The sequence below is a fragment of the Ranitomeya imitator genome, chromosome 8, assembly GCF_032444005.1.
Source record: "Ranitomeya imitator isolate aRanImi1 chromosome 8, aRanImi1.pri, whole genome shotgun sequence".
Classification (NCBI taxonomy): domain Eukaryota; kingdom Metazoa; phylum Chordata; class Amphibia; order Anura; family Dendrobatidae; genus Ranitomeya; species Ranitomeya imitator.
Genome location: NC_091289.1, coordinates 109249855 through 109262376, shown reverse-complemented (window position 1 = coordinate 109262376; position 12522 = coordinate 109249855). Strand labels below are relative to the sequence as shown.

General features: G+C 43.7%; 1 protein-coding gene across 1 annotated transcript in view; it reads right to left on the bottom strand.

Annotated features, from left to right (window-relative positions):
• Positions 1-7561: 7561 nt before the first annotated feature.
• Positions 7562-12522, bottom strand: part of CDC73 (cell division cycle 73) — a 119484-nt gene continuing 114523 nt past the window's right edge. Inside the window, exons 16-17 of the mRNA XM_069737278.1 lie at positions 8441-8582; positions 7562-8188 (exon numbers count right to left, since the gene is read on the bottom strand). Coding sequence (XP_069593379.1) covers positions 8152-8188; positions 8441-8582 — 179 coding nt within the window. The 3' untranslated portion in view covers positions 7562-8151. The remainder of the gene's footprint in view (positions 8189-8440; positions 8583-12522) is intronic.

Here is a 12522-nt window from a genome sequence, read left to right as displayed (position 1 = left end):
ACTCTGAGTCCTGGGAGAAAATCCCTAAGAGTGACGGGGCAGTAGCCAAATGTTTAAAAAAAATCATCCCTTCCGTTAGAGGACTCTGGTGTTCTCAAAGACCCGCTTGATAAAAAAGCAGATAGTTTCCTGAGACACATCTGGGAAGCCTCAGCGGGGGGCCTTAAGCTGGCGATTGCGGGAACATGTACGGCCCGTGCCCTAATGGTCTGGCTACATCAGGTAGAAGATCAACTGAAAAACAAAGCACCCAGAACTGACATCCTTGCAAATATTTCTTTGCTACAAGGAGCAGCAGCTTTTTTGGCAGACTCTTCTGCGGATTCCGCAAAACTAACAGCTAGAGCCGCGGGTTTGTCCAACGCGGCAAGAAGAGCCCTCTGGCTCAAAGGTTGCCCAGGGGATTTGCCATCTAAACACAAACTGTGTTCTATCCCATGTGACGGCCAACTTCTCTTCGGTAAAAAACTTGAAGACATCCTGGAACATGCAGGAGATAAGAAGAAAGGTTTTCCCAACATCCCTAAAGATCCTAAAAAACCTTTTTTTTGGAGGAGAAGATATAATAGAGGTCGCCCCCCAGGGGAGAGGAAAAATTGGGACTTTAGAGATAAAAGAGGATCGGGCTATATGTTTAAAGGGCCCTCCACATCGGCAAAAAAATCCCCCCAATGACATTACGCCAGAAGTGGGAGGAAGACTCTCCCTCTTCTTTCCGGCCTGGGTAAATATCTCCCCCAGTATCTGGGTCACGAACATCATCAGAGACGGCCTAAAAATAAAATTCGTCTGTCCTCCCAGACGAAACTTCATAATAACTCCCCGACGGAAGTCTCAGCAGGAACAATCTGCCCTAGAAACCGAGATCTTGGGACTTGTCCACAAAAAGGTTCTTCAGGAGGTCCCGGTTCAGGAAGAAGGAGAGGGGTTTTACTCCCCCCTCTTCTTGATCCAAAAACCGGATGGTTCTTGGAGAACTATTATAAATCTAAGAAAGCTCAACCAATCCATAGAGAACTACACTTTCAAGATGGAGTCTATAAACACGACCATAAAACTTCTCTTCCAGCACTGCTTCATGGCAGTAATAGACTTATAGGATGCTTACTACCATATACCAATACATCAGGAATATCGGAAATACTTGAGGGTAGCTCTCTATATTCAAAATCAGGTAAAGCATTTTCAATATACAGCTCTTCCATTCGGCCTGTCTACAGCCCCCAGAGTTTTCACCAAAGTGATGGTGGAAGTGATGTCATACCTCCGGTCCCGGGATGTAGTAATTGTCCCATATCTGGACGATTTCCTGGTAATAGGGAGGTCAGAGTCCCACTGCACTCATCAAATATCAGTGGTAACATCAACTCTAATGGAGCTGGGTTGGATAATAAACATCCCCAAATCCAGACTACTGCCAGTAAAAATACAATCCTTCCTGGGGTTAATACTGGACTCCGAGCGTCAGCTCTGCCTCCTTCCACAAAACAAAGTGGACAAGATAATAAACCTGACCAGTACAGCAATACGTCAACCCGCAATGACTCTCAGAAAGGCGATGTCCCTTCTAGGCTCATTAACATCGTGTATACCGGCAGTAGAATGGGCACAATTCCACCTAAGACAACTACAGTGGGAAGTTCTCTCAGCTCAAAGACTGTTAAGAGGGCATTTAGAAGGAAATCTATGTCTCTCCCTGAGCGTAAGGGATTCCCTAGCTTGGTGGACTGTAGAACACCACCTGACAAAGGGGGTCCGGTGGAAAAATCCGGTCATAGACATCATCACGACCGATGCAAGCGGTACAGGTTGGGGAGCTCATCTGAGATCTCACTCTGGTACAAGGTACCTGGTCCATAAGAGAAAAAAACTATGAATCAAACGAAAAAGAGCTATGGGCAGTGGAGAAAGCCCTAAGACATTTTCTCCCTTTACTCCAGGGTCGCCATACTCGAATCCTAACAGACAATCGAGCAGTGGTGGCGTATGTGAATCATCAGGGAGGAACGAGGTCCAAAGGCCTCATGAATGCGTCAAAACTCCTCTTCCAACTGGCGGAACAACACCTGTTATCTCTGTCGGCACTACACATCAGGGGCATAGAAAACACTCAAGCAGACTTCCTGAGTCGCAGAGGCTTAAGACAGGGGGAATGGTCCTTAAACCCCCAGATATTTCAGCAAATAGTCCAAGCCTGGGGCTCACCAGAAATAGACTTGTTTGCCAATTCTCACAACAAAAAAGTCAGAAAATTCTGCTCCTTGAATCCAAGAGAACATCCCTTCGCAGTAGATGCCCTACTAATACCTTGGAAGTTTTCTCTGGCCTACGCATTCCCCCCGATAGTGATGATCCCAGCTGTGATCCGGAAGATCAGAGAGGATCAGGCGAGGATTATCCTCATAGCTCCATTTTGGCCAAGGAGACCATGGTTCTCCCTTCTAAGACAGATGTCGTTAACAGATCCATGGATTTTGCCAGAAATTCCGGACCTACTAACCCAGGGCCCAGTAACCCACTCTCAGGTGAAGGGCTTCCATCTGGCAGCCTGGAATTTGAGAGGGCGTTACTAAGTCGCCATGGATTCTCACCAGGTTTAATCTCCACCCTGTTGAAAAGCAGAAAACCCATAACTTCTAGAATCTATGGTAGGACATGGAAAAAATTTCTTGACTTCCTGGGTGAACCATTGGGGGAGGTGGCTCCAGTGGGTCCTATCCTAGAATTTCTGCAAGCAGGATTACATCTTGGGTTAGCAACCAGCACCCTTAAAGTTCAGGTTTCAGCCTTGGGGGCCCTGTATAACTGTAATCTTGCCTCAAATAGATGGGTTTCACGATTCATAAAATCTTGCAGTAGATCTCGGCCGGTCGTTATCCCAAAAATCCCTCCTTGGGATCTAAATTTGGTCTTAGAAGCTCTAACTAAACACCCGTTCGAGCCCTTACAGGAGTTATCACCTTAATTACTTACCCTTAAAACAGTTCTTCTAGTAGCCCTAACATCGGCACGTAGGGTAAGTGATTTGCAAGCCCTGTCAATATCCCCCCTTATACTCAGGTTTTTGATGACAGGATCGTTCTAAGACCGGACCCGGCTTATCTCCCCAAGGTGGTTCAAAAGTTCCATAGGAGTCAAGAGATTACCTTACCATCTTTCTGTAGTAATCCCAAAAATCCAGGGGAACAAAAGTTCCACATGCTAGATGTGAGAAGATCTATGTTACAGTACATATCTATGACTAGTCAGTGGAGGAAAGACCAAACCCTATTCATAGCCTTTCAGGGTAGCAAAAGAGGGTGTGGGGTAGCTAAAAGTACCATTGCTAGATGGATTAGGGAGGCCATTAGTTTATCCTACTCTGCGGGTGGCACTCCGGTTCCTGAAGGCATCAAGGCTCACTCTACCAGAGCCATGGCTACCTCCTGGGCGGAAAAGGCTCAGGTATCAATTGATCAAATTTGCAAGGCCGCTACCTGGTCCTCACCCTCAACTTTTTTCAAGCACTACCGGTTAGACCTTTCCTCCTCTGCTGACCTAACCTTTGGTAGAAGGGTACTCCAAGCGGTGGTCCCTCCCTAAGGTTTCATTCTACAAAAGTCTCTCAGGTGTGCCGTCATGGGGGAAGGGAAAACACCAGGGTTACTTACTGGTAACAGGTTTTTCCGGAACCCATGACGGCACCTGTATATTCCCCCCCTTTATCACCCTTTCGGTGTGCACTATTGTTTTGGGTGCTTTTTTAGTTAATATGATGTGGTGTTGGATTGCCATGTGTACTAACCAGGGGGGCCTCTCATGCTCTGAAAACCAACTGAAGCGAGGGAGAGGTACCGCCCTTTTATTTTCAGTAGGGTTTCCTGTCCTGGCTGGGCGGATCCCCTCTCTCAGGTGTGCCGTCATGGGTTCCGGAAAAACCTGTTACCAGTAAGTAACCCTGGTGTTTCGTATTTCTAGTCTGTCTAAGGACCTGAAACTGAGAGAACAGCCAAAGAAAACAAAATTAGTCTTTTTTCATTTATTTTCACTATATAGTAAAGGAACCATTGTTCCTCTTTACTAAGAGTTCCAGTGGCCGCACATAATGGGGAACCCATCTAGGATTTCCTCCCCATTCTGGTACGGAAGTCGTTTTAGGACCTAACTTATATGGCAATTCATATGCCCTGTATCCTGAGACTTCCCTGTCTTTGTGCCCCTCTCCCCCTATGTTTTACCACCACTGGACCGTATGTTGGGCATGACAGACGTTAGGTTTGCCCATACATATATTCTATCTGGTTCTGGTGGTGGTATACATATATAAGGTTTTCTTTGCCCCCATATGTTGATATAGATATATTTTGAGGATATTCACCGTTGGTCTATAATGGTACACTTACATATGGTATATTGCGTTCATGGAATAATAGATTATATGATGTATTTTGTTACTCTATACAATATGCGATTGTGGATCATATGGACATTATACACCCCGTTATTCGGCACCTTGAAACATTGCAGGGATGAATATGCCCTGTTGATGTGATGGGCCATAAATGACGCCTTTAAGATGGCGTGCCATAGGTCCGTGAAACATTACAGGGATGAATGTGCCCTGTTGATGTGATGGGCTATAAATGACGCCTTTAATATGGCGTCTGGACTTCCAGCTATAGGTGCCATAGGTCCGTGGTGACCGGAACTTGACCATCTGGCGTTAGGGTAATCTAGAGGGAGCTTTGTGCTCCGATAATATGGTGGGCGGAAGTGACGCTCGGAACATGGCGTCCAAACTTCCGGTAGCGCGGTTTAGCATCGCTTGGCGATGCAATAGACTGTGGGGGGAGTGTCACTGTGCTCCTAAAACATGGTGGGCGGAAATGACGCTCTGTTCATGACGTGCACACTTCCGGCAACGAGCGTTTCAGTGACCGGAACTGCCCACCACTCGGCGGCACAGTATACACCGCATGTATTTGGTATGTGTTTATTAACCACTTATTTAGTTATTTTAAACAGCTGGCACAGGAGGGGGCTATATAGGGAGGGGAGTGTGATCAGTATACAGGGACTTTTTGCAGGTTGCGGACGCAACTTTACATCTGTGAACCTTATATGGGTATTCCTTGCCACTGCGGGACCCATACTCTACACGGACTCTCATAAATAAGTTTGGATTTGATTACATCCTTCCCGGACTATTACAAGGACCCATTGGTCGTGACTCATACAACTCCCCTGATGATTCTCCCCCATCGGAGTTGAAACGCGTTGGGAGATAGGAGATACTATATTTTCGTTTTTTCTTTGTGGTTTGTGGTTGGTGGGTGTCCATAGCAGGACTTATTTGGGGCCTGTCCTTGTCAGGACAGGAGCTCTTGGGAGGGTTTTACAGGGAAGACAGTGGTTACATATTATTTCCCTACCCTCCGACTTGAGTGCTATATTTGGAACCACCTCCTTTCTACTATCTGAGTGACCTTCCTCATATGTCCGTTTAATTGGTAAGACTGTTCCAATTTTTAATCTTGAGCACTGTTTCACTTGAGCACGTTTTTGTTGTTTATGTGTTTGTTAGGATCCGTATGATTTTAATTAGATTGATTAAAGGTTATGTTTTATTTAGCGGATATCCTCCACAGCTATTGTTATATTTAATCCTGAGGATACAGACACGGCTTATCCCATTATATGCCTTAAGGCCCCTTCACATTTAGCGACGCTGCAGCGATACCGACAACGATCCGAATCGCTGCAGCGTCGCTGTTTGGTCGCTGGAGAGCTGTCACACAGACCGCTCTCCAGCGACCAACGATGCCGGTAACCAGGGTAAACATCGGGTAACTAAGCGCAGGGCCGCGCTTAGTAACCCGATGTTTACCCTGGTTACCATGCTAAAAGTAAAAAAAAACAAACAGTACATACTTACCTACAGCCGTCTGTCCTCCAGCGCTGCGCTCTGCTTCTCTGCTCTCCTCCTGTACTGTCTGGGAGCCGGAAAGCAGAGCGGTGACGTCACCGCTCTGCTTTCCGGCTCACAGCCAGTACAGGAGGAGTGCAGAGCGCAGCGCTGGAGGACAGACGGCTGTAGGTAAGTATGTACTGTTTGTTTTTTTTTACTTTTAGCATGGTAACCAGGGTAAACATCGGGTTACTAAGCGCGGCCCTGCGCTTAGTTACCCGATGTTTACCCTGGTTACCAGTGAAGACATCGCTGGATCGGTGTCACACACGCCGATCCAGCGATGTCTCCAGGGAGTCCAGCGACGAAATAAAGTTCTGGACTTTATTCAGCGACCAACGATCTCCCAGCAGGGGCCTGATCGTTGGTCGCTGTCACACATAACGATTTCATTAACGATATCGTTGCTACGTCACAAATAGCAACGATATCGTTAACAATATCGTTATGTGTGAAGGTACCTTTAGCTATACCCGAGATGTGATCTTGACAGAAGGATGGAGAGCTGATTGTCTCATGGTGGAGAAGCTGGCTTTGGAACAGGGTTGAGAAGTCAAGAGGAGGGGCATTGGGGGCTGCGGGCCAAAGTTTTGTCTGATGTTAACGATCTTCTGCTTAAAGAAAGAGGCAAATTGTTCACCAGAAATGAGAGGGGAAGGAGGAGATGCTGGGGGACGGAGTAGAGAATTTTAAGTGTTGAAGAACTGTTTAGGGTTGTGAGTCAGGGAGGATATGAGAGATGAGAAGTATGTTTGTTTTGCGGCAGTGAGCTTGGACTTGAAGCTGGCGAGGGACTGCTTGTAGGCAGTGAAGTGCTCAGCAGAACGAGATCTCTTCCATATATTAAAGGAAAACGCAACAAACAAATTGCGGCAATGAAACACCATAAAACTATCACGTGTGCTCAAATGCAAGATTTTTTAACAGAATCTTCAATACATTGTACTCTGGTATAACAAAGTAGGAGGCGAAAGGGTAATATTTAAAAGCCCATTGGTGAAAGGGGGGGAGAATACCCAAACAAAAAAATCTTTAAAAAAAAAGGGACCTGCTATTAACCTGTGTGGCAGCTACAGTGAAAGCCCAGCTGCCAGGAGGAAATGAGAACTTTTTCCCTCCTGGAAGCCTCAACCTTTTTGTCATGGAGGTGCAGCTTCAGTCACCGCTCAAGTGCATAGTGAGTGGCTGTAACCACACCCACAGCATCAGTGCTGAGCCATCTGTCAGTGCAGTGGCGTGGATTCAGACGCTGCTCACTGTATATTGAGTGGTGGACTGAAAGCTGGAGGCTGCTGGGAGGATTACAATTCATTTCCTCACAGCATCCAGGCCTTCAGTGCAAACACTAGTAACCCGCAGAAAAACCACACATCGGCAGGCAAACAGTGTTTTGGTTTTTGTTTGTGTAAGATTAAAGAGAACCTGCCAATGAAAATTAGAAATAATCTAATGATCAACTAAGCTCAAGTAGGAAAACCACCTGCAGAGCTGCCACGGTGTGCGTGTGCCATTTACCATGAAAAGTGATGCATCTTCTATTGCTCAGTGCTGTACAGACGTGTATATATCAGTTCAGCTTAAGAATTACATTTTTACAAAAAGAAAGAAAACAAGTTTTTCAGACAGATGAAGCTGCAGGTTTATTGATTTATATTTTATCATACTTATTGGTGAAAAGGAAAACTCAAACTTTAATTTTCAAATGGTAAAGTTTAGCAAGTTTGTTTTTACATGAACAAAAAATAGAGTACTTCTTGCTAGCAGTCCTTTATCATACCATCCTCCCACTGCACACATTCTTCACTTCCATATTTTACCAGTCTGTCAACACAACATGCTGAATTGTGCAGTAGGGCTTTCTATGGAAAACAGATTTATGCACAAGGATATAAGGGAAAAAGAAAATTGAGAGAGAACGCACCTTCCACATACAGTTCGGCGGTTTCAGTAAACAAGATCTAACCAAAATGCGGTGTTAAAAGAAAGGATTCTCTTACTATCAAAATATACATTTTGAATTGCAGACATTATGCAAATATTTAAAAAATAGTACACTGTTCATTCCGGTTGTAAATAAATGGCACCCTCTCTTTAGACCACAAAGATCATTTGATCTGGGTAAGTTCATTTAGCCATCTTTAACAGACTTCCATGCTCTAAGTGAGTGATGCCACGATTAGCCATCCAAACACAGAAACTGCTCCTCAGAATCGCAAGTGAGATTTGTGCTTCACCATATACCTGGAAGAGAAAATCAATCAACAAATCAATCAATCTATACTACAGACGACATAGCAATATCTGCACCACAGAAAATAATTCTTCCAGGAAATAATGTAGAAATAGATTACAGGATTAATCCAGGACTCAACATCAGATTATTGAAAAAAAAATTAAGCCATTACAACTGTCAATTTTAAATATGAAAGTTTATGGCCACATTTATTTTCTTTTTTTAATGTAGAATAGAAATGATAGACTAATTATTATTACCTGTCCAGGGTTTCCCAGAATCGCAGGAATACAGGTCTGTCCAAATGTCTTTTATGGTAACTTAACTCCAACAATGTCACATCCCATTTCTGTACATTGGGATCCAGTCGAACTTCGTCGTACTTGAGGTGGAAGGCTTTAACTGCATGAAGTGAACAAGATCAAGAGTTGTTCACATTTTTTCGCTTACAATCTAAATAGAAATATCACAATAACAGGACACATCTAAATACTCAGAAAAAGGATAGTACCCTCATAAGCAAAAGGACAAAAGGAGTGGCATTCTTCTGGTATAGTTCAGTGCTCACTAAGAGCAGTAACTATATTCTGTCAACAGATGAATGAGCGCTCCTTGTTCTGCAGGGTGATTTTTTTTTTATTTTTTTTAGGCTTTTATTTCAGTTTTCCTGTTGTATAGTTGTATAGCTAAAGGTGTGTTTCCACAGTCAGTAAACGCTACGGATTGGAAGCTGCGTACATCTGCAGCGTGCAGATGATACAGCATAGTGGAGGGGATTTTATGAAATCCCATCTCCACTATGTGTGCACGCATGCCTCAGGCTTCCCTGCGTATACGCACCTGCGGCACGTCTTTATAGACTGCAGCATGTCAATTTACCTTGCGGAGACGCTCAGTCTCTGCAAGATAAATATCACAGTTCTATGTATAGGATGTGGTTATTCCGCACGGTACAATGAACACAGGCAAAATCACCGGGCATACAAAAGCCGGCAGCTCTTTGGAAGGAGCTGCGTCTAAAGTGCTGCCAATCCTGACTGTGGAAACATACCCTACAGGGTTGTGAAGAATGCAGAAATGCCAAATGTTATTCATTTTCTAATGTCATTGTTCTTCTTAAATAAAATAAGTCATACAGCTTCTCAGACGTGTGTCAACTGACCACACAAACCTCAGTCGGCCGCTGGCGGAAGCATGGCTGTCATATGTGAAGAAATATACATCTCACTCCCCGTACTGACACGTGACTAGGACGGGCTGGTTGGGCCCGGTCCTTTTGTCTGCCCTTACTCACACGGAGGTCACACACATGGTAAGGTTTTAATATTAGACAGTGTAGGACTGTCCCGATCAGAGTTGCCTTGTCGTGGTGGGATGGCTTTTATGCCATTTTGATAAAAAACAGTATTACTAAAAACTCTTATTTAAAATGAACTTTTTGCTATTTATTCACTTTGTTTAAAGGGACTCTGTCACCTGAATTTGGCGGGACTGGTTTTGGGTCATATGGGCGGAGTTTTCAGGTGTTTGATTCACCCTTTCCTTACCCGCTGGCTGCATGCTGGCTGCAATATTGGATTGAAGTTCATTCTCTGTCCTCAATAGTACACGCCTGCACAAAGCAATCTTGCCTTGTGCAGGCGTGTACTATGGAGGACAGAGAATGAACTTCAATCCAATATTGCAGCCAGCATGCAGCCAGCGGGTAAGGAAAGGGTGAATCAAACACCTGAAAACTCCGCCCATATGACCCAAAACCAGTCCCGCCAAATTCAGGTGACAGAGTCCCTTTAAAGCAGGTTTTGCTCATTTTTTCTCTTGTAGGTTTTATATATGTTTTATGACCAATGTGAGCATGCGCTTATGAGCTGCATGTGTACCAACTCGAGCTCAATTTTTTGCGTTTTTTCTTTGTATTATTGCATTCTGTACAAGCCGGGGTGTGGCCTCCCTTTTCTGAGCTAGAGATTGCATATAAAGCTTTCTCAGACTGATGTTCCAATGGTTGGGCCCAGTCCTTTTGTCTGCCCTTACTCACACTCAACATTGACCCATGGTAAGGTTTTAATATTAATCAGTGTAGGACTGTCCCGATCAGTTACCTTGTTGTGGTCGGATGGCTTTTATGCTATTTTTTTTTTAAATCAAAAACAGAATTACTAAAAACTTTTATTTAAATGCACTTTTTGCTATTTAATTAGTTACACGGGGTTTTTGCTCATTTTCTCTCTTGTAGGTTTTATATGTTTTATGGCCAATGTGAACAAGCGATTTATGAGCTGCAGGTGTACTAAGTCGAGCTCAATTTATTTATTTTGTAAGGATGGGCTGCAGTTTGAATTATAATTGGGGAAGTAATTTTATGTCATTGTTGGAGAACCCCTTTAAAATGAAGCTACAATTAGAAAATGACCTATCAGTTTTGAAGATTATGAATTTTTAAAATATACATTGCCAAAAAAGGTTTTAAAACGCATGTAATACATACTTGGGTCCAGAAACATGGACAGTGACAAGTTTTGGTATTTTAGCCATTTACCAAAATATATTCAAGGTACAGTTATATAATCAATCTGGGCTTAAAGTGCAGTCTCAACTTTAATTTGAGGATAGTCACATCCTAATTGGAGAAAGGGTTTAGGAGTTACAGCTCTATAATATGTAGCTGCCTCTTTTTAAAAGGGACGAAAAGAAATTAGAGAATTATCTCAAAAGCTCTTTCGTGGGCTGAATGATTAATTCTCTCGCTAATACATCATCAATTAAGCAGGGAAAAGGTCTGGAGCAGATTCCAGGTGTGGCATTTGGATTTGGAAGCGGTTTCTCTGAAAGCACAACATGTGGTCCAAGGAGCTCTCAATGAAAGAGAAACCAGACCATCATTAGGCGGAAAAAGATAGCAGACATGTTAGGAGTGGTCAAAACAGTTTGGTACATTCTGCAAAAAAGTGAGCACTGGTGAACTTGGGAACTCAAAAAAGCATTGATGTCCACGGAAGACCACAGTGGTGGATGATTGCAGAATCTTTCCCATGGTGAAGAAAAACCCCTCCATAACATCCACCAGGGTGAAGAATACTCTCCAGGAAGTAGGTGTTTCCACATCCAAGGCTACCATAAAGAGCAGACTTAAGAGAGATACAGAGGGTTCACCACCATTAATTGCAAACCATTAATCAGCTTTTAAAATAGAAAGGCCAGATAAGACAGTGCAAAAAAAAAAGGCTTAGAATGGCAGTGGGTCACTTGTATTTATTGTGATGTGACTGAAGACAGAAGAAGCCGTATGAACTCAATCCTTTTACACTATAACTTCCTTACATTGCTAGACATAGTATAGTATATAGATATATAAATATATAGTATATATATATATAAATGTATACTGCATTGATTTTCCATGGTATGCACTGACTTTACCCAGCTCTCCCTGGCTTCTGAATGTCTCTGTATACTGCATTGATTTTCCATGGTATGCACTGACTTTACCCAGCTCTCCCTGGCTTCTGAATGTCTCCGTATACTGCATTGATTTTCCATGGTATGCACTGACTTTACCCAGCTCTCCCTGGCTTCTGAATGTCTCTGTATACTGCATTGATTTTCCATGGTATGCACTGACTTTACCCAGCTCTCCCTGGCTTCTCAATGTCTCTGTATACTGCATTGATTTTCCATGGTATGCACTGACTTTACCCAGCTCTCCCTGGCTTCTGAATGTCTCTGTATACTGCACTGGCTTTTCTATGCTTCCCCTGGATCTGAGTGTCTTGGTGCAGCACATATAATCCTTTTAGTATGCTTTCTCACCTATGAGCTTGTTTCCATGACCTGTTTTCATGTATCCCATTGTGTGATCCTGGCATCTCTTTGAGTGGTCAGTCTTACCCCTCCCTCACTTTATGACCTTTGCTTAACTCTCTACATCTGGTCTCCCATACCCAGCCACCTCCTCATTCACACCTGATTGCCCTTAACTGGGGATATATTCACATGCAGGAGTCTGCTATAGACTCAGTCTGCTGCAAATCATCTTTTAAATTACATCTTTTTAATTATGATTCTGAATTAGACTGAATTGGACTGGAATTGACTGGAAGGTAACAGAATACCAACCACTACAATGTTTCGGTTTCTTTTCTCTTTCACCCCCATACTACTTTCCTTCTTACAATCTCCTGCAATCCCTCCTCCTAGTAAGGAACTAGTCATTTCTTCCTCCATACTCCCCAGCCGTCTCACCTGCTCCTCAGAACTGTTCCTCCACATACAATCCTTTTTCTCCAGACACACACGGCCGCATCATGTCCTATCCTGCTCCCACCTTCTAATGATCTGTCTG